Source organism: Anopheles arabiensis, chromosome 2, assembly GCF_016920715.1.
Source record: "Anopheles arabiensis isolate DONGOLA chromosome 2, AaraD3, whole genome shotgun sequence".
In the NCBI taxonomy this organism is placed as follows: domain Eukaryota; kingdom Metazoa; phylum Arthropoda; class Insecta; order Diptera; family Culicidae; genus Anopheles; species Anopheles arabiensis.
In genome coordinates this window covers 80,855,582-80,883,050 of record NC_053517.1, presented here as the reverse complement: position 1 = coordinate 80,883,050, position 27,469 = coordinate 80,855,582, and the positions used below count along the sequence as shown (strand labels likewise).

The following is a 27,469-nucleotide window of genomic DNA, read 5'->3' as shown; positions in this document are numbered from 1 at the left end:
TATCGTTTTTCACGGCAAAGGCGCCGAGAGCTTTCGAAAGCTTACACGTAATGCTGATAAAATTAGATACAAGCTACAATGTATGTACAAAGCGGGTACGTGGCACTTGATTGGATATTAAAAAAGAGTAATGTTTCAAAAAATACACTTTAAAAGTTTGCGTAAAACCAAGTTTGGGTAATTACTGTTTGAAGCAAAAAGAAAACCATCATCCCGTTTAAAAAGTAAGTGTTTGGAAAAAACCTAATTGATAAACAACGCAAGTCCTTCACTGTTCGTACCCTCTTCGAAGCAACCTTGAACGGTTTCTGATTAGGTTTATTGTGCTTTAAATAATTTAATTTAATGCCGCTCCAAAAGCCTTCCATTCGCTCACCGCTCACAGCATATGATTAATGTGGTTTGGCCCGAGCGCCGTAACCTTGTCACCAAATCCGGTCCGTACAAAACCGTTGCCCCGCGGAGCTGTGCTGGCTCGAATGCCGCTCGTCGTTACGAAAAGCGGTAATCATCAAAGTTTGTAAGCAATGTCGTTAGCTGGGAGTAAGGGTGAGAAATGTATGGGGAAAGGTAGCGCAGAAGGAAAACTCCACTGCCAGCACCAATAAAGATGATGAACGATTGTTTTAGTTGGAACGTGGAAAATAGAAGGAAGCGTTGGATTGACCGAATGTACCGAAAACGGTTCCACAACGGAAAATTTCCCTCAATTTCCCGAACCATTCGGTATTGCTTTTCCGTAGCCTTGTTGAAAGCTACAATAGAAACAAGAAACAATGGGCGCAAGCCGAAAATTCTATAATCAACTCGATCCGATCATATTTTCCAAAACTCGGAGCCCATTCAATATCCTTGTGCTAGGGCCTGCTTGGCCTGTGCCGGCAAGCGTGCAACATAAACTAGGATGAGCATAAACAGGCAAACACATGGGCTCTCGGTGGCTCGGGCGAATCATTTGCAAAGGTGAGCTGAACAAGCTCACTTCCGGGCTTCGGGGTCTGGGCCGATAATTTCACCCCTTTGAAAGGGCGTTGATTGCAAGAGGCTTTCAGCGGACGGGCGCTCTCGTGGTTAGGCTCGTCAGTGTACCAAGAGGCAGTGCAGCAAACCCGATAGACCAGTATCATCAACAACCAGCAGTTGTTAGTAAATGAACCGGCACTGGGCCTGGGGTTTGTGGCAGGACGCCAAAGCATATAAGGCTGGGCTGGGCTGATTTAAGGCGAGCTGTTGCATTCGGGTGCGCTTGTTTCGGGGGCTTGGTGGCATTCACGGTAACACGGTGGCTTCCGGCTGCAGTACTGCACTGCTCGCAATGCTAAAGATAATTGCGAATGGTTGTTGCGGAGCAGGCTCGAATGCAAATTGCATCTGGGGTTGGGATTTGCACGAGAGGGAGCCTGTATTGCATTGCAAAATGGGATGACATTGCAATGCGTAGCTGTTACAACAAAGATAAAGTAGAGTTCGATTATTGGAAAATGTTTCCAGCAAATACCTTGGAACGATTCTTGGTATAAATTACTACTATTCCTGGGAAAATCAGAAGTTGAATGTACCTTTGCAATTATTTGAAGAATTTATTGGCGAAGTTATTTCATTATTGGAGGGTAGAATTCGTTTTTAAAAAGAGCGTTGTAATTTACGCGTTGAATATAATAGGGTATGTTTCTGTTCAAAACTCCAAATTTGCACATTCGTTGCATTGCTTTGTGTAGATGAAATATCACAGCTCACATTATAAATCACAATCTAACAAAGAATTAAGAATATATATGTAAAATAATCTATGTGTTGATTGGTTGGTTGAATGCATTGGATACAGGTCGTGTTTGAAAATTGCCTACATTTAGGCGCACACTGCAAAACACTCGTTGTGTACGATTTTTCAATAACTGTATTACTTTCCATTCAAAGGATTTCCCGCTTTGGTAAAATTTCATTACCTAAAACGGTTTGTTTGTACATTGTCCAAGCACAACCAGTTTTGCAATAAATAATTTACATTTAAATTCCATTTCCCACTGCTGTGATGGATGCTACAGCACTAAAAACCACAAAACCCAATGCATAATGCAAAACCAGCATGGCGTTGTTTTTGGCCTCACAAAGTTAGACCCCAATCACCGCATCAGTCGATCGATCGAAGTGCATCGATGTAGAAAGAATCCATTCGCTGCAATCGGTACAGCCCCGTGGCACAAGCGAATCCCTTTTTTCCTGCAGGCGAGCATCATTGGTTAGTGATTTGGCGAGTGCAAAACCATTCAACTAACACATACACACGCACAAACACAGATGACGTGAAGCCCGTTTCAAACATACACACAAACACACACACATATAACAACATGGCTATGAATTTTTCATCAGCAGTAACGGCATCCCGTGAGCAGTAACCGGGCACAGCACAGCATAAATGGATTAGCATAAAACCCCAGCACCAGTGTTAGTCACACAGCACGACACACCACACACACACACACACCACGGCAGAATGCAGCTTAGCGAAACAAACAAACACAAAAAAAGGCCACGGGTGTTCCCGGACCGGTGGCTCCCGCTTTTGCGAGTCTGGTTCGTGGCTTGCGCGGGAGACACTCAGAGATTGCGGCATCGGAAAAAAACCTTCCACTCTTCCCTCCCCTGTCGGTTCAACTTACAAAGCTCGTTTCCATGAGCCCGGCCTCGTTAAGCTTCGTCTCGACCGTGGGACGGCGCCGGGTCAGACCGGGCCCGATGGCGGACGACGCATCGGTGGCAAGTCCTTCCTCGCACAGCAGCACAGCGGCGGCCGGCGCGGCCGAAGCGATGGGCGGGGCGATGGGCGCTGTGGCTAGCGGGGGGACCGTGGCTGCTGGCGCTACAGTGCGATGCGGTGGCGTTTGAGCGAGCCGACCGGCGGTGGCAGCGGCAACACTGGCAGCGGTGGCCGGAGTTGTCTTCTCCGCGGCAATGGCGGTGTGAAACTCGCGGTCAATTGTTTCCTGCTCGGTTTAGACAAGGTTTCGAAGTTCGAGGTTAAAACTTTACACACTTTACACTGACAGAGTTACGCGACAAAGGTACGCAGGCGGGGCAGGCGGGTTAGTGTGTGGCTAGCTCGTTAGTGTACGCCTCCGGCAGTATGGTGTGCGTCCGGGTTTCGGTGGTCGGTGGTTGGTTGGATGATTCGAGGCACACTTGCCCCGAGGTGTGATGAATATTACACCGCGTTGGTAAGTGGTTGTTCGATTGGAAGTTAGATTGGAACTAGCGTTATGTTGTGTGGGTTAACGAGCAGACAAACAGCAAACAAAAACGCTGTTTTGTGCTGAACATTGTACTCGAAGAGGGTATCGATCGTCGGCATAAAAGTGTGATACAGGACGTGCGTTAATGTGAGTTGTTAAAAATGTCACTATAGTTTACACTGTTGTATCATATCGTAGAGGAAAAAAGGCGAAATGTACCTGATATGTACAATAAAACTAATGAGATGATCTGAACGTCACGAATTCTTCAACCCATGAAATTGTGTTATGCTTCAAAACAGAAACAATAAACTCGTTTAGAATAAGTTCTTATGTGTTGGTTAACATGGATGTTGGGAATGATGTTATAAGGTGAGTTCGATGAAATACAGATGTACCCAATATTGATGCATGTAAAAAGTAAGTCTATTCTAGGACAAAAACAGCATTTCAAGTAAAAATGTATCTAAAACCAGTATCAACTCGACTAACAAGGTTGATGAGCGAACACTATATTCCATTTGCAGTGAAGGCTATTCTAAAATAGCAACTAACAGCTAATTGTTACTAACTGAGAAGCGTTTGAATCGAACAAAGCCACTACATACTACATAGTTATCATACTGATGGCATGTTATTATTTTCAGTCAACAAGCCCACTAGGAAACAAAGTCAAAATATTGACAAATATTTGTATGTCTAATGCTTGGTTGTTATACGCCCATGGAAGCGATTTGTTAAAAATAATGTTTTCCATATATATTAAATGCTTTTAATGCTTTAAGGTTTTTTTTTAATTAATGGCTTGCTTTGAAATATGTGTTGTACGTTGTAACAGAACTAATGACAGACAAAAGTTGCACACTACAACACAAGGCCAACACGAAAACGCCATCTACGCGTGAGGACCACATGAACGAACGAAGACACAGAGAAGCATCAACCAACAACAGAAAACAAACAACACAATAAAACGAATGTCCCGACAGGGACAGTAAGAGCACAAGACATAAAGAAAGGAGGAAATAGATAAAGAGGGAGAGAAATAGAGAGCCAGAAAGAGAGCGCAACGAAGGATACAGCAAAAGGAAACGAAAAAGGTAGAGAGGCAGCGATAGCAATAGGCGCGTGATGGTGCCACTTTCTGGCACTGGCTTAACTCAACATAACAACATTTCTGCCCTCAAACGGCCGTTGCGTAAAGAGAGCAACAGAAAAAGGAAATAGTGATACGAATAACAGCTAGCTGGATTTGACTACGGTAAAACGGTTTACTGAAATTACCGGAAGCAGTCTCGATGACTGGACGCGGGCAGCAAGAGATTGAAAACACGGCACGTGGCATGATATAGGCATTTTGTTCCAATGCATTATTCAATTAAAGGTTCATCAAGGTTAAAGTTTAAAGGGTTGGTTTTTGGTGTGGTTTCAGCATTTTTATTAGAATCGTGCCGTTAGGAAGATTAAAGTTAATTTAAACATTTGTTTTTAGCAATTATTCATCAATTTTAAATTTAATACATTTTTAAAAAAATTAATGACGTTAGTCATAGCAGACAGAAGGAAGAGAAGAAGAAGAAGAGAAAGAAGAAAGAGAAATAAGAGAGAGAGAGAGAGAGAGAGAGAGAGAAAAATGAGAAGAACGAGTGTATTTTCAAACTCGGGAAATACAATAGAAGAATTGAAATGGATTCAAAAAATTTAACGGTTTTTTAATAATGTATGTTTCTGTGGTGTAATAGTACAAGTATTTCTTACTAAAGCAAAAGTGACGGATAAAAAATCAAATTATCGACAGAACTCTACATGAGCTACTTGATAGTAAGTGATAAAAAAATCTTCAGTACAACGTGTAGGCCCTTAAATTCCTCCTAATTACTGTTCCATGTTCCTGTTGCAAAAGCCTGCAAAACACCATTCGGTGTATTGTGGGTCGAATTTTTTCTATGTTTCTAACAAAAGTTGAAGCATTAAACAAAACGCTAAGAAAGGTGGTGGTCAATATTGGCGGGGAAATTGAGCAGCAGACTAGAGGTAGAGCACATTCCCATTTATCGTGGAGTGGAACAAAGCCGCCTAAATCCATTGAAAATCAAACAGTAGCAGCAGAAACAAGACTGTACAGCTGGAATCGAGAAAAGGGAGCACAGGTGGAAGAAGGAGGCCAGACAAATTTGGTCGCTCTATCAGCACCATCAGCAGCATCAGGCAGCAGTAGCAGGACAGCGCTTAGCACACATCAAGAGCACCAAAAAACGTCAGCATTTAGTACAGAGCAGAAGGTTTAGAGCAGCGTGGCTCAGTTGAAGCATGGAGGGGTTTCGTAGTAAAAAGCGCCAGCCACTAGGCTGCAATGGAGGGGAGCAGCGAATGCACTCGGGGTTAGCTTTGCTCTTTCATTTGCACTAGCTTATAGTCGTGATAAGAAAGAGAGACAGAGAGCATAGGGACAGACCCTAAGGAGGCTTAGATAGAAGGGGGAAAAAAGGGAGGAAAGAACTCAAAACTCAAACCAAAACACAAAACAGAATGAAGGATTCAAATGTTGAGCCTGAGGGCTCTGGTCAGGCTTTGGCTTTGGATGGATAAACAATGGTGGAGGGTCGGCGGGCGTTTTGGGAGAAGGGAAAGAGGCGATTTTCGAGGGTGGCGGGGGGAGCGGGGCGAGGAGAGGGTTTCGGTTAAGTAGATGATTTGGTTGAATAAATAAGATAGCTTACCAGGGGACTAGCGAGAATTATTCCGATCCTGCTTAGGACAGCTGGAAGACGCTGGAAAATGACATTACACAAATTGGTTGATACTAAAAACAATACACAATACAACACGATACAACACGGTTCGCCGTAACGGAGTCGGTTGTTTTGATGGCGATAGGGGGGGGGGGGGGGTGGGGAGGCAGGGGAGAAGATGGTTTTTGTTTTCCTATTTTAGGGGAGTAAGGAATAAGTTGGCAGGGAAAAGAGCGAAAATAAGAACGGAAAAAACGACATGGGAACGGGGGAGTTATATGGATGAGTGCCGCACAGTTAGCGGCACAAGAGTAGGGAGAAGCAACCAAACTTTGGTAACGGAACGATAACTTTGTTTCGCTACAGGTTGCAACAAGGGGAGAGCGGGGGAGCGGAGGGCTGTTTAACGCGGTCAAATGATAGTGGAAGCAAGCGGAGTTGGTGTTTGTGTGTGTGTGCATATTGATTGGCAATTTGTTTCGATCACTCGGGCGATTAACCGTCAATTGTGTGTGTATGTGTGTGTCGCTAATCGAGTGCGGTTTTGGTTGCGTATTTTGTCACGCGTTTTTTTTCTGACAAACGCTACTATGAGACAATTTGGCAGCCGATGGAAGGTATATAAAAGCTGAGGAATGTGTTTTCTTCTTCTTTCTATTCATCTATGTTTAGTTTAGCATTACGGCTAGAGGAAACGAATGCGGTTACAAAAGTTTCTTATTTCTAGCAGAAAAGGAGGAAGAAAATGTGTGCGTGTGTGTTTGTAAAAGCGTTTTGTTTTATCAATTGCTTGAACTGTGAAACGAAACCGGAAACGTTTCTAAAGTGAAGAAAGTCATTGAAGAAAACAAGCGCAACATTAAAAAGGCGGATTGAAAGTAAGCTTGGTAACGTGAAAAAGCAGAAATGTTGAAAGTGAAGAAAAAAACAACGATTAGTTGAGAATAGAACATAAAACATAATGAAGGAATGAAGATTTGTGGCTAAGCACACAATACTAGAAATGAAAAAAGGAAAAAACTAAGTAATATAATTGCTTTTTTATCAATGTAGTATACGTTGATTCATTTCCATTAAAATGTGTTCCATTATTTGATACTTTTTTATTTTTGTTTGTTTTCTTTAATGCATCAATTGATTATTTTGACAGTAACGATTTTTTTAATCACTCTCCAACTTGTATCGTTACTGCAACAATAAAGATTGGCGCATTAGAATCGATTTCCCAGTCAATCGCGGGTTCGGAGCACATTAGCGACATCGTGCAACAATAAAACCACGGTTCATGTTTTCTCCTATTTGCATGTTCCAACGCAAGTGCCCGTTAAACAATACATCCACGAACGTCACGAACGGTGCCAGCTGCACTCCATAATGCATGTGCCTTGCAGTAAGCCGCATATCGTGCAGCATGCATGCACCCCCTGTGCTACAGGCGAATCGGACCAAAATCACACCCATAAAAGCTTTTCCCCCGTCGGGCCGAAACATGGCGCAACACAAAGAAACAATCAACAGCACAGCTACAAAGGAAACACAAACACAGCACTGACAACTGGTTCGATTTAGCATATATTTAACGATTTGCTTCAAATATTGTACCGAAAAACGGCGCAGTGGGCGGGAGGAGCTAGCATATTTGTTTGTAGCGCCAAGTTTGCTTGCTTTGCCCTGCCAACCGTGGAAACATATTAAACCGCCCCAGGATCGCTGTGTGACCTGTGTTCGGGGTTCGCTTTGATTGGTTTTGTTTGTCATCGACGGTGGTAGTAAGTTTTTTTTTGTTTATTTGGCAGGTGGCACTATCTGTCTTCTGTACCGTCCATCGATCGTTTGTCCCACCTATTTCACGTAACATTCTTTGCGCCCTTGTACGCTGACGCTCACAAACCACAACAAAAGCGTCCGAACAAAAAAGAAAATCCACCTCGAAAAGCTTCATTACACACCTGGCCCTCCAACCCCGTCCCGTCAGAACGGCGAACGGAAAGCAACGCTCCCGGCGAAGGAAATTGATAAGAATGACGCTGAAGTTCTGGTTGCGATTGTGAGCTGGTGCCAAGTTGGTGGTGCCGCATTACATTACACGCGATTCCCTTCGGAGCATTCAGCAGCCCCCCCTGCCCTTTACTCCCGTTACAATGCTGCAATGGGTTTGGTGCAGATTTGTTGCACGATGTCTTCGGTGGTCCAACGTGCACAACGCGAGTACCCTTTGTGGGGATCGATGTGTTTGTGTTTTATTTTGTTCCGTCTTTGCGCTGCCGCTTCATCTGCCTTGCAAGGTGAACCTTCGATGACGAGAAACGTCGTTTATTGGCTTTTTTGGGAGTGGAAAAGGGAAGGGCAAAGAACGACGGTTAATAGTGCCAAAGGCCACGGAGCATTGGCTGATGCTGCTGCTGCTGCTGCTGTTGCTACAATCCGAACGAATCGACCCGCGTCCGTAGGGCAACAAACGGGCTTATGGCACCCCGTGTGGCTGTGAGCAGCTGACATCAATAAAACATAATAAATATCGATTCAGCCAACCGTGAGTTCGGCGGCGGAGTTAGGTGGGCAAGCGGCTAGTAGTAGTTGTTGGTAGTAAAAGGTGATAGTAATGCAGCTTTTGCTCTTCTTCACAAGGTGTGCCAAGCATGTTTGGCACACGATCGTGACATAAAAATGTTTCTGAAGGGTGTTTGGGAAACAAAATGAAAAATAATTTAAAAAAACTGCTCAGACAGTTTGATTTATTGTAAAGTTCTTTGAGAAAAGAAACGACAATTTTATGTTGATTATTATAAAAACGATAATTTTATGTACGACCAATCAAACGTGTAAAGTAAAGAATATTTAATATTCTTTAAATAAGTTCCAAAATTATAGTTTAATAATATGCTGTTACAATATTCTACCCAATTGAATTAGTGACTTTGTTAATTTAATATCACTTCCTATCACTTCAAGAAAGACGAAGTTACTTAAATATAGACATTTAGGTCACAAAGTTGCAAAGCTAAAAGTTACACAAAAAAAATGGATCCATAAACGAGTTTTATCTACACTTTTCTCTTCACAACCCAATTAAACTCAAAACCGATTGTGGTTGAGCAAAAACCATGCGGAAATGTGGTCATCGGCCCGGATCATGCACCCCACCACAGGCCACGGTGCACTTTTAGTGCAATCCCGGCTTCGAACTGTCACATCACACAGTGCGCCCCGTTTGCGATTCAAACTGCCGTATCGGAAGAGTGAAGATGATGTGCCTTTCTGCTTGAGGTCATTCCACCACCGGAAGGATCGCCGTTCCATGGTGAATGCGGTACGAGGGCGAAGTGGCTTTTTTTTCCTTCTTCCTTGCCCTGTCCCTCAAGTTGATATGTGCTGACATGAGCCGGTGTGACATATCTGAAGGTACGCTACGATGCACCGGCATGACGTTTGAAAGGTAAAAGATTAAATTCATGCGAACGGGTTTTCTCGTTAGGTTGTCGATGGCATTTTGCTTGGTCCGGGAAAGATCGGCAAGCGAATCGAACGAGAGTTGAAAGATGTAGTGGTAGATATGGTATCGTGCCATCTGTTCAGATTAAGGTAAAGTTGATAAAGCTCCCTTCATGAAGTAATTTTCTGAGGAATGCATTTCCTGGGAGTGATGAATTTTTCAGTAGAGCTTAGCATGTTGTGCGGAGCACATGTTGCATCAAGAATTCATAAATAGGGTTCATGCAAATCGACACAATAATGCACCCCCCGGGGGAAAAGCATGTTTGTGGTTTGTACACAAAGCAAACGTTTGAAGCCATTGACATAAATTGTTGTTCGTGTACGCAATATGACTGTCTGTAGGTGATGCATATTTAACGGACAGCGCTGCAGCAAATACCCATACAGGTGACGTTTAATTAATACCCTTTCGGAAGCTTTGAGCAAGTGGTTTTTAATTCCCCCCCCAATAAATTGAGTTAATTTTTTCCACCGCCTAATCTGTTTGTGTTTCGAAAACCATATTGCTCTTTGAACTAGATAATGCTAATGTTTGTCAAGCACGAACACAGCACTCCGGATGTGTCGGTGTGTAATTTTAATTCAACGGTAGCCAGTTGGCATTAAGCTGAACGAAAATTGAATTTAGCTGTCACTGCACGAATGGGAATATAGGTCGGCTTCAAACTCGTCGTTGTAATGAAATGTGTGTGTGTGTGTGTGTTTATTCATGTATATAGTTGCGACCACGGCCAACCTGCCGAAGCCGGTCGATACGGGATGGATTAATTATTGAAATGGATTTCATTTTTGTAATCATGCGGAAGGAAACTGCTTCGGGCCCGGGAGTGGTGAATTGCTACCGCTTTTCTCGCTTTTCCAGCGCCACTTCCACGTCCCACGACGACTGAGGGAGAGGGAACGATAGAGTTCAGTGAACTGTGTGAATTGTGTGTATGCATATGGATCGATATGGTGCTGTTTGTTTGTTTGTGTGAGTGCGAGAATTGTGAAACACCGAACGATACTACCGGAAAAGGAAATGGGCATTTAATATGCATGGAGCGTTTCGCTGATAGATCGATTGGTTGGAAATGATTCGCTCTCATTGGTAAGGTGAATTTGTTGCGTCGAATCACAGACATCACGGCAAACTTTCGTTGCTTTCGCACAGTACAGAAGATAGGTAAACGGCGGAGAGTGTGTGAAATAGTTGCACAAAAACGTATCACCGACAGTCGGCCATGTATGCTCTACTGCACAACACATAAAATGGTGGTATGAATGCACTTAAACTAACAAAACCGTAGCACAAAGAAACTCATTCATACAGAACTACCAAGCAGTACAGAACGGAGGTGCACCAAAACACGAAATCGTAAGCGAAAGATACGGAAAGAAATGGCAAGCAGCGAGTCAACCTGTTGCACACGAAACAAGACAACAGAGGTTAGCAGAAGGTAGTGAAGAAGAGTTGTGCAACGAGTAAAGCGTACAGGAAGAAAGATAAAATCGAAACAGCGAGACGGATTAAAAGATTTTGAAGTAATGAATGGAGAAGTTAGTGAGATAAAATTTGGTGAAGCTAGTGAACGGTGGCTCATGTGTGAGTAATAGTTTTCATGATTGATTTAGATAAGAAGGTTTATGGTAGGTTTTGTTTTGATTATTCAGTTCGAGAGATTTTTGTCATTGGTTTGAATACTTTTTTTTCATATTCTAGCGCCAATTTGGTTTATTCCATTAAAGTGTTTATCAGTTTTAATTGATTCAAGAAATATATTCAGTTGAAAATAGTTGCGCGATGTTGGTTCATCTTATAATAGGTCAAACACAAGACAGGAAAAATAAAGACACTTGAAAACTAACAGGAAATAGGTAATTTATAAGAAAGAGCAACCAAAAACAAAAAAATAAACAAAGAATAAGTATAAACAAGAGTCATAATATGCGAAATATATTACAAAATAAAAAAGTAAAATAAAACAAGAAGAGGTATAAGAGCAAAGAATAAGTCAAATAAGAAATAAACAAAACAAACAAAAGCTTAGAAACTAAAATCAAAAAACAAAACAAAATAACGTGTGCAATGCAGTGTTCTTTGACAGGACAGTATCGAATTTGGTATTTTTGACCCACCCGTACGGGGTACGGATGATAGGTAAAGCAAGCTATCAGGTGAGCGATTGTGCGGAAAAACCAGGAGTAGAGAGGTGGTGGTTGGTGGATTTTCAACCGGAGAGGAGGACAGTGCTTGAAAGGGGTGTAGTGTTTTCTAATCGCTAGGGATGCGAGTCGTTTGCGCTCCATTTTGTAATCTGATACTGTTTACGTGTGTTTCGTTTCCGCTATCGGGAAACTGCAAACGCATCGTCACACAGACACAGATATGTTTCGTGTGTTTAGCTTTGACATTTACATTTTTTTGCCAAATTATTCGCTTTGCGCAGAATGTTCCGAAGAGCGAGTGGTATTTTGAGGGGGTGAAAGGAAGGATAGTTTTTGTCATCTTCTTCTTCTTGTTGTATGGTAACCCTTTCCCTTTTCTTTTTGCCCTAACAGGGGGCCATTGTGGAGGGGGAGAGTTTGTTTCATTTACAAGGGGGGTGGGGAGGAAATGTTTTGTGTTTAGTTTGCAACCGGCGGTACATTACCTGAGTAACTGGATTCTCTCCAGGTCTATATACAACGTTGTGCAACGGCCGCTTCCGGCCGACATAGTTGACGCAGACGAACTCCAGCAGCGAGGCGTAGATGAAGCACATGCACACGCCGTCCCACACGTTCATCGCCGTCAGGTTCGACACGACCGGAAGTGTACTGCGGAAACCGTTTGAGGTGGTGAAAAAATTCAACATGGTCGTTACACCTGCATCAGGGGTCAAGGGGCAGCGCCGATGGGGACGCCCGGTCGTTCGTGTCCGCGGGTGGAGGCGCCCGGTCGTTTGTTGCACGGTTGAATAGCCATGCCGCACATACGGCCGGAATAGAACGACGGGGGAGAAGAGAGGAAGAGAAAGATTATGGTATGAGTGAATGCATTTAAAAGCGCAAAACCTGAAGCGGTCATCGTGTGATGCATTTTTAATGAGCACGTCGCATTTTTAATGAATTCCGCGTCCAGTCCCTCACGGTCTCTCGGTGTCTCAAGGCAGTGGGGTGTACAGTCCCCCGTTTCGCTTCACTGCAGGCGTCCTAATGTCGTGTGCGTGTAGTGACTGCGTGTATATGTACGTACGTACGTGTGTGAGAGAGATGGTGTTGGTTTACGTCGTTGTTTGTACAAATAATGTGTGCATAACGGATGAAGCTGGCGCAGCGATCGAGTTTGCAGTGCCGTCGCATTGTTTCCAATACGAGCAAACACACAACACACATTTACACGTACACACAGTGGTTTGGGCAGGGTGATATGCATTTATGTTGTAGATTTTGTTTAAGGCCAGCGATAAAAACATGGCACGATGAGATGGCAAGAATGAAGGAGAAAACAACACAAATTATAGCGCAAACCATTAATGCATCACTGCACGGAAATGGCATGAATCATTGCTCGCTGTATTATGGTGGAGTGGTGACTTGGGTGAGGTGAGGAGTGGTTTGCGAGAAATGATGCAGTCGATTAAGCACGAGGTGCGTGTTTTTTGCTACCGCTTGCCATATTCTCATCGATAGCGTATTGTTGTTATTAATGTGTGATTAAGCTTTTCGGTGGCAATATTCCGGAGAATGAATAAGCTAAATGTGCAGGAAAGGTTAAAGACGAATGGGCATTTGTAGAGTATAAGCTTTAAGATAAGTTTGCTCTATTTTTATGCTTGATTATATAATTTTCATTTACTTTCGTTACACAACTTTAAGTGAAGTTTTTGCAATTTAAAATTTTAATTGAAATTGAAATTTACATTGCTACTGATGAAGGTGTAATAGATATGCAAAGTGCTGACGACCACACATTCTTAATACGTAATGTATCATATCCAAACGGGAAGATCTAAATTGTTTCTACCACTTAACCACATCCAATTAAAGCAAACACATCGGCACATTTACTACAAAACGATGATGGCCATTTTACTATCGCTCGGTACACATCGTTCCAGTAGCCCAAGCATCCTTGACACAGTTCGTTGCAGCAGAACCCGAACGAAAGCCAAACAACCGGATACGGCTGCACCCTTACCACCGGTTTCTGCATTACACACAGCGGTTTTGATCGGTACAACGTAGTCACTGTACGTTTGACTTTTCCTCGTCGGCGTGCGGGAAATAGTCGATGGTGAAGGTCACCGAACGGCACTCCTAGAATGACTGGTTGTCTGTTAGGTTAGTGCAAGGTTTAATGGGTCAGGGGATGAGGCGTTTGGTGTAAAGGCTATTTTATGCTTTCGGATATGATCAGCTAAATGAATGAATCACAGAATTAAAGCCAAATGACATGCTTGAGACTAAACGTTTGGTGCTCAATGAGGTGAGTCAATATTAAAGCGGCATCAGATGTTCTTAACAGTTAAAGGAATGTGCAGTACATGTAGGGATGGGCCAAGTCCAGAAAGCTTACGCGATCTTAAAAGAGTAGAATTTATATGATTTTGTTTTAAATGTGCACAATGTCGATTTATATTTTGAAGCCCTCTTATTGATTTAGATGTTTAATGGTATGAAATCCATGATTAATTTATGCATCTTTCATTATAAATTTAAAAATTTACGTTATTATGTTGTATCATTATCTTCAGATAATATGCTGGGTAATATAAGATCCTTTAAAATACCTGCTCAGTACGCTTTTCGAAGATAATGCCGAAAAAAGTAGAGTCAAAAATAACTAACCACGCTACGGCGACGATATTCTACGTCCCTTCAGTGATGAGTGAAAGCGAACAAAGAGCAACACACACCAACAGTGAAACAACACACTCGGACAACACAGAAATACATATTGTAGGCGGAAAAGGTGCGTTGCGGACAGAAAAAAAAACAAACAGGGAAAGGTTCACATGATAACAACAACAATAATAGTTTGAAGATGCACACATTTCAACTCCATTCTTCTCCAGCAAACGAGCTAGAGATAGAGATAGAGAAAGACAGAGCGCGTTGCAGCACGTGTGCCAGTGGCTAGAGGAGACGCACAATGGGAGTTTGGGCAGTTTGTGGCAGGTTTGGATGTTGTTCGCTTACCTATCATGACCCGTGCCGGGACCGCATTCCACTCGAGCCAGAACGTGATAAACGATGAGGTCACCAGTATGATGCCCGGTATAAAGACGGTCGTGAAATAGAAGGCTCGATCCCGCGTAAACATAAGATCTACTTTCAGGCAACTGTAATTACCTAGTGGGTTGTTGTTGTTGTTGTTGTTGAGCGCGTGAAGCGTTCGCCGGACGTCGAAGTGGTGGCGTTGGGTGTAATGCCCCGAGGATAAAGGGCGGGTCAAAAGGTTATGAAACGTATGCCGAGAGTTGAACAATGAAGGAAAGATGTTTGTGTGTTGATAGTTGTGGGCAAACAAATGGGAATTTCAATGTAAATATTTGAATTTATGAAAAGGTTGGACATTTTTCGATTTATGTTTTTGTTGTTGTAAGAAACAAATGAGTTTAACATCCCAGGTTAAACACAATTTAGGCAATTAAATCAACATCAAGGGGCAATGATAAGGAATACAGAAATGGAAGAAGAAGAGAGAAAAAGAGAGAGAGAGAGAAAGAGAAAGAGAAGAAAATGGGGATGAAAACGAAAGGATTAAGCAATGCATTTGATTAGAATTAATTTTTCATTTTCATGTAGAAATTATTAAAATCCCTCTTTACCAATTGTATTAATCACTCCAATATGTGATAAAAAATAACATAAATTATGACATAATAATGTTTTGCTTTCGTTGCTCGAGCTGGAAATTGAAAGGAACTATCACAAACTAAAACAAACTAATTCGAATCAGTGCCGATACTGTAGCAAACCAGAAAACAATGATAATGGTACACAACACCCACTAGCAGGAGCTGCTATTCAGAATCCTTACCGACCCAGGGCGGAATTATCGACCAGAAGGCAAGCATTCGGGGGGCGGGAGTAAAGGTAACAAACACAACAACCGAAGGCATTTGTACATCTAGCCAGGAGGAACAATCTTACCGTAATCTGAAAGGCGTCACTGAGCAGACCGTTAAATGCATTAATTGGCTGAGTGGTTTATGTTGATCATTGTGTGTGTGTGTTTTTTAATCTAAACACGGCGACTAGAACGCAGGGAGGATAACGAAAAAGGAATATCTGTGCGACAAAGAGTGGCCGAATGGAGACGCCAGGTATTTGGTTTGGTAAAATATGGCGAATAATCATGCAGTACTTTGTATTGAGCTTATCGTGTCGGTATGTAAAGAAATGTGTGTGGATTTGTGAGTGTAGAAATGTAACAGGAATGATCATTTAAGAAAATATCGTAAAAAGAGCGCTTCACTTCATAGCAAACAGTTTCCGGTAGCACAATTAAAAATAGGAAACATTGCATAATTGATGGTTACATTAGCAGGTAACGAAAACACTGAAATTCGAAATCGATTCATGCAGCTTGATGAATGCAAGTAGTTACAAGCGTGTTTGCCGCTCACGCACACAGCCCCGCAAACGTCAATGATTGAGATGAATGTGTCGATAAAAAGGGCTGGCATTCTCAACTGTTTGCACTTGTTCGCTATCGATGAGTGGAGCAGTTGAGCGTGTGTGTTGCGCTCGCTTCCAGCCACCAACCGCACCCGTTCCAGGGCTTGAAGCAGTGAGGGGGTTGCTCGTCCGGGAGGGATTGTTTGCTTGTTAGCAAACTAGTTTAGTGTATTTGTCAGGCCTATCGATCCGTTCAGTTCGGGATGGAATTGTGCGTCCGGTCGGTGTGTTCATGTGCGTCTCGGTGGGCTTCGGTGGGCAGCAGGCCAGACCGACCGGCTGGCACCGTTTGTGGTGCTGCCACCGGTACGAGAGCATGATTCACATCTGTATCTGTATGTTTGTGTGCGTAAATGTTTTTGTTTTGTTGCTTCTCTGTCGCTTGATCATTTACCTATCATCGAGCGTGCCGGGACGGCGTTCCATTCCAGCCAGAACGTGATGAACGATGACGTCACCAGTATGATGCCCGGTATAAAGACGGTCGTGAAATAGAACGCTCGATCTCTCGTAAATATTAAATCCACCTTCAGACAACTGTAATTTCCTACGCACACTCACACAAATTATACACAAACATACGGCCATAGATAGGCATTGGAGGTATTGGGTAAAAGGGAACAGGGAAAGAGAGAGAGAGAGAGAAAAAGAAACAGAGAGAAGGTTTCATACGGTCAACGAGTTTGGCTTTTTGTGGTTCACTACGGCTGTATTGTAAGGTTAACATAGATGAAATATTTTTTTTATAGCAATACGCAATTGTTTTGCAAACGTTATTTTCGCTTTGATTTCGCACTACCGGGATTGAGTACTAGAGAGAGAGAGAGAGGAAAGTACAACTAACAGCACATAACAGAGCGGAATGTAAAGTGAGCCATTGGGAATCGGTAAGACAATCGGGACATACAAGATGAAGCTGTCTATAACAGAGGGAAAACGCTTTTTGTAACGAACAGTAACACGCATCCAAGTAAATGAACAAAATGTGTAACAAAAGAAATTACTTTGGAACTGTGAAAATCACAAATTATAACATGTTTTACTCAACAACCACTACTTAAACTTAAAAGAAAACAGCAAGCTCGAACTATATTATCGGTTCAAATTGTTGTGTACAGGTGCATACTAGTAAGAAAGGAATAAAAATATAACATAAAAGGCATTAAATTTCATGCTTCTATTTTTTTTATATCCATTGATGAATGACAGAAAATTGACTGACCGAGAATATGATGGAAGGAGCTTACACGTGCCATTTGATTGATAGTATTGAATATCTTCTATAAAATGTTTTCAAAATCATTTCAAATTTGGAATGCCACACTAATTAGCGTCATCAACAACTTCAGTGAGCTGGTTTTTATCTTTAAATGCCGAAGATGTGACAAAAGAGATAATTAAAATCTATACCTACGCAACGAAGCAAGTTAGGGATACCATTTTTGAAAAACTTGTTTGAAATTCATGATCGTTGAAGCTAACCATCCATAGTCGATCCGAAACGTGCTACAAGATTACTAAAAAAAACCAAGTGCAGTAGGTGCAACGATTCCAAATCCAGGCTAGTTTCCAAACGAGAGTGATTAAAACGAAGCTCGATAGAGATAGATAGAGTAAAGAACAAAAACGATAGTTCAACACAAACCCACTAAACCAAAAACAAAAAGCCTAAAAGAGACGGTGTAAACACTCGAAACCAAAATGCTACGGCTAGCGAAGCGAAGAGACGCCAAAAACATAAACGGCAGGAGTGTAGTTTGCTTTCTGGTTCTGGGGAGCGAGGGGAAGGGGTTTCGGCAAACAAACAGGGAAGGGTGGAAGGAAAAGAAATAGTTTTGAATGCTTGTATGTACCTTGCTCCTCAAATCGTCTCTGACATAAATTACAAAGAAACTCTTCGTCTTCTACCGACAACGTTTGTCCTTCGGCTGATGAAGAAAATGTTTTGCACGTGCATTATGTCATTGTGGGTTGTTTGCTTGATAATTTGATTACGTTGTTCATATACTGAGAGGAGAGGAGGTGGGAGGCATCGGGAAATGCATCGGAACTGTGGTGGTGAAGGTTTTGGGGACGGGTAGCAAGAGTTTATTTGCTGTTTTTTTTTTGTGTTTTCAGCATGCGTAACGCATTTTATCTTCGGTTGTGTTTTTGAGGAGAGGAAAAAGGACTGAATTATGAAATTTTCTTAAACAATTAAACCAATGAACAGAGTAAGAAAAACATTATATACTTTTAAATTTAATTCTTAACGTAATGTTTTATGTTGAATGTACCACCGTACTTCGTGAGCAGAAGCAGAAGTAAGTAAAAAAAAAAATGTGTGCAAAAAAGGTTAAAGTGCAGATTGTAAAAAAAGGTTAAACTGATAGGACGAAACAATTCCAACTAAGAATGTCCCAAACTAATAAATACCAACTTTATTTTAGCAAACTAAAAAATCCAATCATATTCCTTTATGTAAAAAAACTATTTAAATGTAACAGGTATAACAGCTTGCAAACAAAACTTGGCAAAAACACAAAATTAGCCAACCTATTCTGTAATCATGATTTTTGCAGTGACACTACCAACTCTGAACCAAACCAAAATGTATATGTCCCATGGTCCAAGCTTTTTCTTCATAATTAATGCAAGCAAATTGCAATTCCCTAGATGCCTTCCGGTGCATAAAGTCTGCCCACGCAATGTTTCAATTTCCTGTTGACCTTGCGTTTGTCACTTACACAGCACAGGAACAACTCTGCTTAATCACATTCATTAATTAATGAAGAGCACTGCCCGTACAGTGGGGTGGATAATTTAATCGCTCGAAAGAGGGTAAACGAGAGAAAGCAAAAAAAATATATATAACTATGATAATGTCGTCGTGAGTCTCTGTCTTACTGGCCAACAAGAGAGGGCCAAAGAAAATAACGAAGCCCATAAGACACAAAAAACACACACAAATAAATGAATGCGCTGCTTTTCTTCGCTTTACCAATGCGTGGCTGGTTTCATCGAGCGCTCTTGTATAGCCGTCGGAAGCGTGGTGAGCGTAGACGATTGGGAGCAAGAGGCCAAATGGGACATTTGATTTACATCGCTCTTGCGGGGACCGTGGGAGTTGCACACTGTTTTAATTGTGACTGGAATAGAAATGGCACGCGTCCGTCACGCGACGAGCGGGGCTGCAATAATTTGCAATTTTCACCCGATTACTCTAATGGGCGCACTAATGGGCGCAGGCGTGTTGTCCTAAGGTCAACGAGTTGCTAATACAAGCGTGGGCACGGGCGATCTTCAGACATCTGAAGGATGCTTACGCGTAAGCTCCTTCCAGCAGCTGGGCCACCCGCAGGTGGCTGCAGGTAGGATGGTACATGCCAACTCATAACCGGAAAAGCAAGTCGAACGAAACGAGTTATTACCACACAAATTTAAGGCAATTGAAATGAATGGGAACTTGGAAGTTGGAAGAAGAAAAGTTACAATACAAAATGTAGGAATAATATGAACTCATAATTCAATCAATTGGAAACAAAAACTGTGCAATTTTCAACAGGAATGAAGGATATAGGATAATAATGTAACATATTTTTTTTTAAATTGTCTTATGCTAACAGAACGAAATAGTTTTGCGTTTTTACACAATGTTGTTATTATTATAAATTACATAATTCGATACAACACACTATTAAACCCCGGATAGGTAAATTAAGAAAATGCAAAACGAAAATATTGCAAGTGCTTAATAGGACAATGTTTCTTATAAAACAAAACAATATGCAATAAAGTTCCATTTCAAAACCACAATCATTATCAGCAAACGCTTTACAGCTCCAAAGAAAAGAAACGGAACCGGCGGAGAGGAAGAACGAACGAAATGATGATCACAAAACAAGACTTAACAAAAAACCGGTCGTAAAACACTGTGCTCCGATGGAGCTAAATCTCCAGCATTGTTATGCTTAGTTTTTTTTTCATCTTTCTTCCCATTTCTCTGCCCCACACTGCAGAGCAGAATAGAGTTCCAGTTCTTTGCGGCGCGGTACCGAGCGGCCTACGGCCCGCGGCGCAAAGCAAGTCCATTCACTTACCTCTCCAGCTGGCTTTGATGGGGCAGGCAATGGTTTGGTTCTGTATCAAGTACGCATTTAGGGTCGTGAGCGAAGGGCTCTTGCGGAGAGTGTCCTCGTCGTTCTTCCAGACGTACGTTATTGCCGATTGTTCGTACGATACTGCGGAAAGCGAGAAAAGGCGATGGAATAAAGCAGAAGAGAGGTTGTAGACTACGCTGAAAGACGTTAAATAAATAAAGCATCGGCAAGATCGGTCTCTACTTACTGCTTTCTAAAGCAAACGAACACAGCGGATCGTCGAAGGGAAATATGTTCAACCGGCCCTGGCATGACAGTATCAGATGCCGCCTGCAAATTGAATTGGAAAATTCCATTAAATCCCGTTTTCTGTTGGCAACCGCCACGAACGGAGCACGCCCGTACCTCATTAAATAATTAATCGTCCCGTTGCGGTATATCCGCAGCGCGAAGTGCATCGGTATGATCGGATCCTTAAAGTCGCCGTGCATGATGAAGTACGTATCCGGTAACCAAATGTCTTCGTGGTGGTGTATCGCGTTGAGATACTCGTACTGGGACTGGTTGGCGTACCGGAGCCGCGGATCGAACCACTGCTGCTGCAGCAGAAACTCGACCTCGTATTTCTGTGCGGTGATTGGAGAGGGACGATGGAGATAAAGAAAAAAAAAATAGAACAAGGATGGAAAACAAACACGATGAGCAGGAGTTTGCGCTTGATGCAACAATGAACAATTCACGCCCAAGTATCACACCTACCAAACTAGATTCGTCGGGTGACGCTAAGCTTAATAGTAAAACGCTAACGTTCACAGTCAATGTACCTGCAACGAGACGAAGCATAAGGGGACGTACAATGCATTTGGTGTGTAGGACAACGGTGTTTTCGTGTGACTATGACATGACGCGGTCAACGAATCGGTCATGTTTTCGGGACTTTAAAAACAAATCAAACAAGTTCACTGCTGCCTCGTCCGCGTGCAATCAGCATGAACATTGCACAGGTTCTACTGCTATGTTGCGGCATAAAGTACAAAACAATGCACGAAATTAAAACCAAACGATCGTCACAAGAAAATACTTAATATAAATTAGACACTTGACATGTTGAACGTAAAAGTGTATCTAAAGAAAAGAAGAAAAAAAAAACAATTGTGCAACAAAACTCGTTCAGAAAAAAAAATGTGCATCAAGTATGGACAAATGTTTCAATCGTTTGAGTAAAAAATTGAGAATAAAATGTAAAAAAATTGTAAAATGGTTGTAGTTTTGGCTCTCAAATACCAATATAATCCGTAAAAAAACTAAGAAAAACTCAGTTAGAACAATTGAATAGTCGCAATGTGCTGAAATACAAATTTTGCAACGAGTGCCATTTAATGCATTAAATAATGTTCTATGTGATGAAGCTTATGTTTCATGCGTGAATAGGAGAACTAAAGAGAAAGCAAATAGGAAAAATAGAAAACAAAATAAAAATATATAGCAACACAGCAATACACCACACTGATACACCAATGAAGCACATTCAGTAGGGAAGGGGAGCTTCTCGGTACACCTAGTTACACCGGCAATAAGGAAACGCTATCATACATACGCGCCAAACGATGAGTTAGAAACAAATAAAAACCAAACCAAGGGTTACATTGAAATCAAACCATAAGGGGATGCGCATCAGGAAGAAAAAAAAACACTAAAATAAAACACACACACACACATAGAAATTGGAAAAAAACCGAAACGGGTGACGGAAGGCAATATAATGGAACAAAGAGAGCAAGAGAGGTAGGTAGTAGCGGACGTAAAACTGGTAGCAGACAAAATTAAGGGCACAAGGGAAAGCAAACGGACCACGATTCTGGGGTCGTCCTGGAACACGCATATCCGGTATGTGTTTAGCCATTTCCGGCGTGTGCATGCCACAGCAAAAATCCGCATCTGCAAAGAGGAAGAGAGATAAGAAGAAGAAGCAAAAACAACACGACACTAGCCTTGGAATGTTCGGGGGAGGTTGTTGGGGGGGGGCTGTAGTGACCTGAGAGTGAATTTAAGATAAGTGTGGGGGGGTTGAGGGGTGGGAGAGTTGATCTTCTGTCGACTGTTTGTTCCCTTTCCACCAGGACACGGTGGACATGTGTGCGTGTTGTAAGTGAGTCTATGTGGTTGTTTTTTTGTGAAAGATCTTTCAAAGAATTGTTTCACATATTCCGTTTATTGTAGTCTGTTTTGTACTCTTGACAGCTTTAAGTATTGCTTCGCGTATACGTGTAGACAGACAGAGAAAGAAAGAGGGAGAGAGTGTGAGATTGGAAGACATAATTAGTTGGAAGACGATTATTCGGTGCTTCCGATAGTGTGTGTTCGATCGGTCGATTCCAGTTTTTTCCGGTGAAGCTTTGAACATTGTCACCGTCCTCGGTGTGAGACTGTAGATGTGGCGAAACGGTTGAACGGTGGTTGGAAAAAAATTGTTTTACTGCAAAACTACTAGGAGTTTGATGAAGAGAAGCGCTATAGAGGGGAAACATTGCATTAGGAGGAGAAACGATGCATTATGACATTGCAGTGGAGTGTGCAAACGGAACATGAGTTTCAGGTAAGCCGGCGTGAAGAAAACGGAAGACAACAAGCTTACGAAAGCGAAGATTTCAGTGGAAAAATAGTGACTGATGTTTCTACACTAATCACTATTTTTTCCTTCTTCTGAAAGTCATGCCAGTGCTAAAGGTAAACAGAAGTAATGTTATTGAGAAAAATGAAAAAAATACTAAACATTTGCTAATGTTATGATGGAATGATACAACAGAAACCCACTGATTAATAATAAAGCAAAATCATTGATTACAAAACATAGAATACATTGAGTAAGAATAACGTTTCTGATAAGAATGATGATATTTAAAGAGACGTGAGCAAATGGCGGAAAGATACTGGACAATCTAAAATGTCTAAAACAAAACTAAAACAAAATAAATGTCATTAAAATTAGTTCGGGATGATTGTTTCAGAAAACTACTGCTCAATTCAAAGAAAACTATTCAAAAACATTACTTGATCAAATAAACAACAAAAATGGATAGGTCAAAAGTAACTACTGCCTATTAAAATACACATGGCATGAGATAAAAGTTCGCCATCGGTTGAAGAGTAAAATGAAAGGAAAAATAAATGAACAGCTCAAAACCTTCCACTTACCGTCCACTGGTGGTAGCAAACGCTTATCGTAACGGGAGTTTTTTAACAGATGATCTAAAATTTCCTTATCCGACTTTCCTTCCGCGAATCTGGGGCGAAGAGAAAAATGGTTGCATTAGTTTGTCTGCCGCTTTGCCACGTTTCGTGCATTTCTATGTATCCTAGAAATTTATCTAACAGTTCACAGAAAACACATGCAAAAAGAAAAACGATCAGAAATGATAGAGAAAAGAGCACACATGATGGTCACAGGAGAACCAACTTTCATTCGTTCGCGGTCACGGTAGACTGGTTGCTCTGTTGTGGGACATTTAAGTAATTGTCCTTGTGTACGTAAAAGTGTGACAACCTTTAACGTTTATGGTGTGAACTAGGGTAGGTTAATCTTCGCGTAATGGAATCATTGCATAATGGTTTTGGGCTGTAATGTTAGAGAAAAACAAGGAACGGGCCTGTTTGCATGTGGATGGTTAGTCTAGACTGTATGGTATTTACCGAACTCTTCCTCTTCTGCTAGGTTAAGACACAATGGAGGAGTTGACCGGGTGGGGGGGAGAAATAGAATGTGATGCGTTAGAACACGGTGGTTGAGCATTGTTTAACAGTATTGCCTACAGTAATGTTATATGTTATATTTCTTGCGCGTTTGCAAACTGGCGAGCCTAGCGTACTCTAGAAGTATCATTTTTTGGAATGTAGCGGAGCTGCATGGGAGAGCGCGGAAATGATGTTTTTTTTTTTAAAGAAATTTGGCAACTACTTTGGACTCTCAAAGTGTATAGTTCGTGGAGCTTTAGTAAATGAGCATCAATTTTTGTTGGCAATGAAAGCTGGCATAGAGATAGTACATATAGCTTTACAGGTTATATCCAAAACAAGACGCGGTATTAATGATGATTGAACAACACGAGGCACGAATAAAAACAATATAATTTTTTTAAAATAATATTTACAGGGGGTTGCTTTACCGGGTTATAACCTTTTTAAGGTTCATTCATTCGAGAAAAAACAAATTATGTTAAAGAGATTATCCTGGTCACGGCAACATAAAATACAGATTCTATGATTCATATGAACTTGATTTTTTAGATAAGTGTGTGGAGTGGTTGCCTAGAGCATTGTTTAATATACAGAGAGGATTGCATCTTATCTTAATTCAACTTTCAATTTTTCATTTTAAGGATATGCAGTGCATTTGTCTTTGATAAAGAAACCCCCTGTAAAACAACGTCATAGACTAAAGTTAAAGGACGTATGAGCATAGAAAACGGGCAATGAACGATAGATGAACGGGATGAACAGATGAGCATCAAGATGCGGACAGCTGTTGCAGCTAAGCAAAGAGGGTCCTGGCCAGCGCCGAACAGTACTTACATGGGGTGCGCTGTGTCTGAGGCAACTGTTGGTATCGTTAGATAACATAACGCTAGTAGTACACTAGAGGCTGCGTATAAACAAAGTGAATGTCTTACAAGATGGTGGCTACTGGCGGGCCTGCTGGTCGTAGGCGACGCCGCTACGTCCCGCTGCACGCTCGGCGCGTGGAATTGCGTTGGTTGACGGTGTGCACGATGCCCGAGCGGGACTGGCTGCCCATCGCTACGGCAGGGTTCGTCATCGTGCCGCCGAACGGTGCTGCTGCTAGTGCTGCTGCCGGGCGCGGGCCTGCTGGACGGTGTGACGGTGTGCGCCATTGGACTCGCAGCACTTCTGGACGTCGTCTTCGTCGTCGCCCTCGTCGTCGGGATGGCAGGAACGGATGGCGGGGTGGCATGTTGGGGAGCGGCTACATGGCGGCTAATGAAGCGGGACAGCTTTTCGAGCACGATCGTCGAGTAACCGTCGAACACGGCCGTTGGCGCACGCAGCAGGTTGAAGGACGAATGCCACCGGGAGCTGGTGACGGCGATGGGCTCGGTGGGGGAGGTACGCCGTTTCGTAACCGGGGCCGCCACGGTCCCTTCCGGCGTTGGTTCCGTGCGCAGGTTCCACCGGGTCGGGCTGGTGGAGCTACTGTCCGTTGCTGTCGCCCAGGGCGGTTGATTTGGTGCTGGTGAGCGGTTCGTGATGGTAGTGGTGGTGCTGTCGCTGGTACAGCTGCGGTCGGTTGCGGTTGTGGCCTGCGGTTGATGGCTGTCCAGCAGCTGCAGTGGCTCGGTTGACCAACTTCGCTGGTTGCGGTCCGATCGTACTGGTCGATACTGTAGATGCGCACTTTCGCACGAGTAACCCATATTATGACATCTGCAGCAGTACGTGTTATGGCCGTTGACGGCGAACGGGGCATGAAAAAGAGAGAAAAAGAAAAAAAGAAAAGCTCAGTCAAGGTCTCAAAAACATTAAATATTCACACAGAATTCGTCAAAAAATACCCGCAAAGCTCCACCTAAGTCTGTTCCTACTGGGTGCCGCATACTTGTTTCGGGGAGGGTTAACAATTTGCAACCGAGAAGCAAAGGAATCGATATCATTAATTCCAAATTAATGCCGATTCGATTACACTCGCTAGCGGCGAACGATTCGCACAATTACGGTCGGATTTTATAATGCCATTCCTTCGCTTCGTCTACGGTGAGTACGGCCCTGCGAATAAGGCGCAGACGTACAAGAGGAGCAATGAGTTAAAATGATGTTCATTACCGATTATAATACCCCTTGAAAACAACTCAAGCACGATAATCTTTCTGCAAAGGGGGGAAAACGAGGTGAAACATTAAGAAGAAATGGAAAAAGTAAATCTTCCATACTTTTTCATTGCTTCACTTGTGTAGGATCCATAGAAAACATAAAAAATTGAAGTATTTTCAACGATGCTTGGTACTACAGCACTGTATTTGAATGAAATATTTAACTGTGTTCTTAACTGTGTTTCGTCCGCCATCCACCAAACTGGATCGAAATGATTCAGCTTATTCGAGTAAATTCTCCCCAAGCGATCGATCGATATCGCCTTCTTACACTTTCCCTAGTGTCTGCAATGAAAAAAAGTGCCAACGCTGCGATTTCAACGAGTGGAAGTTGTTGTTTAGAAGCCAAAACCGTGCATCATAGCCATTTACCGACGACCGTTTGTATGGTTCACCGGTTTGTCTTTCGCTGCTGTGCGCACTTTATAATCGATCAGAGTGGGTGGTTGTTGCTCCCGGTTGGTGCTGTTTGATCGAAGGAACAATAAAAATCTCTCTATTTGTTAATGGTTTGTGTAGTAGGATGTCTTTGCATGTGCCGTGCACTTGTCTATCGTGCTAAGCGGAGAAAAGTGGTTCAAACATCTATTCTCAAGAGCACCCCAACACTTGCTTCTAGTTTAAGCGATTACAGCGATAATATCTTTAATTTGTTGCTTTAAAGCACAACCAATGACTCCTGCGCTCTCTCTCTCCTTTTCTCATTACTGATGCCGCGCCCGTACCGATGGTCGCTCAGATTTTACTTTTCTAATCTGATCAGTTTCTTCATCGATGATGCCCCTTGCGGCACATTCATCAGAAGCCAGGAGGGTATCAGGAGGCACAGAACAGCCCAGAACAGTAATTACACTGTAATTACAATTTTTATGACGATCATAGGCTCTTATGATGCCTCGCTTGGGTAATCGGCCGGAAGCATCCGCAACGAGTCGGTGAATTGACAAGCACCAGAAGAGCAATTCGACGCTGGCACTGGTTTGATCGAAAACAGACACACAATGAGACACACAGTGACGCAAAAAAAAATCAGCCAACAAAAATTGAGCTGTCTTTTGCATATACACACACTTTACTTATGGCCAAACCAAACCACTGAAAGAGCGAGTGTGGGCGAGGGATGCGGGACAATTTCGATCTAATTAATTTTATCGTCCAGGCGATCCGATCCGGCAAATCGGTGTCGGATGTCAGACGTCGTGCCGGTGCCGGGGCTCGGGGACCAAAGATTTATGATGAAGATTGTCGGACTGCACCACAGGTCCCGGGATTCTTTTGCCGGCCCGTGCTGGACGCTTGCCCGCCCAAGATTGATCTGCATGATAGTGTGCCGATCGAGAGTGGCCGCCGGCGTTCGTCCTCCCGCGATAGAAACAGCCATTTGTCAGTGATGTCAGAGC

General features: G+C 42.6%; 1 protein-coding gene across 33 annotated transcripts in view; it reads right to left on the bottom strand.

Moving 5' to 3' along the window:
- LOC120898197 (glutamate-gated chloride channel) overlaps positions 1-27,469 on the bottom strand; it is a 118,645-nt gene that overhangs the window by 12,404 nt on the left and 78,772 nt on the right. For 7 of the 33 annotated variants that reach the window (XM_040303692.1, XM_040303695.1, XM_040303693.1 and 4 more), the window contains 14 exons: positions 24,757-25,626; positions 23,878-23,892; positions 23,383-23,471; positions 22,039-22,125; positions 20,947-21,011; positions 20,593-20,813; positions 20,435-20,517; positions 20,188-20,328; positions 17,962-18,036; positions 16,503-16,655; positions 12,094-12,308; positions 5,954-6,004; positions 4,518-4,535; positions 2,664-2,987 (listed from right to left, as the gene is read on the bottom strand). In XM_040303692.1, coding sequence (XP_040159626.1) covers positions 2,664-2,987; positions 4,518-4,535; positions 5,954-6,004; positions 12,094-12,308; positions 16,503-16,655; positions 17,962-18,036; positions 20,188-20,328; positions 20,435-20,517; positions 20,593-20,813; positions 20,947-21,011; positions 22,039-22,125; positions 23,383-23,471; positions 23,878-23,892; positions 24,757-25,626 — 2,407 coding nt within the window. Of the gene's footprint in view, positions 1-2,663; positions 2,988-4,517; positions 4,536-5,953; positions 6,005-12,093; positions 12,309-14,623; positions 14,777-16,502; positions 16,656-17,961; positions 18,037-20,187; positions 20,329-20,434; positions 20,518-20,592; positions 20,814-20,946; positions 21,012-22,038; positions 22,126-23,382; positions 23,472-23,877; positions 23,893-24,756; positions 25,627-27,469 lie in introns of all 33 variants that reach the window. The other 26 variants (XM_040303710.1, XM_040303712.1, XM_040303711.1 and 23 more) reach the window with 17 other exon arrangements.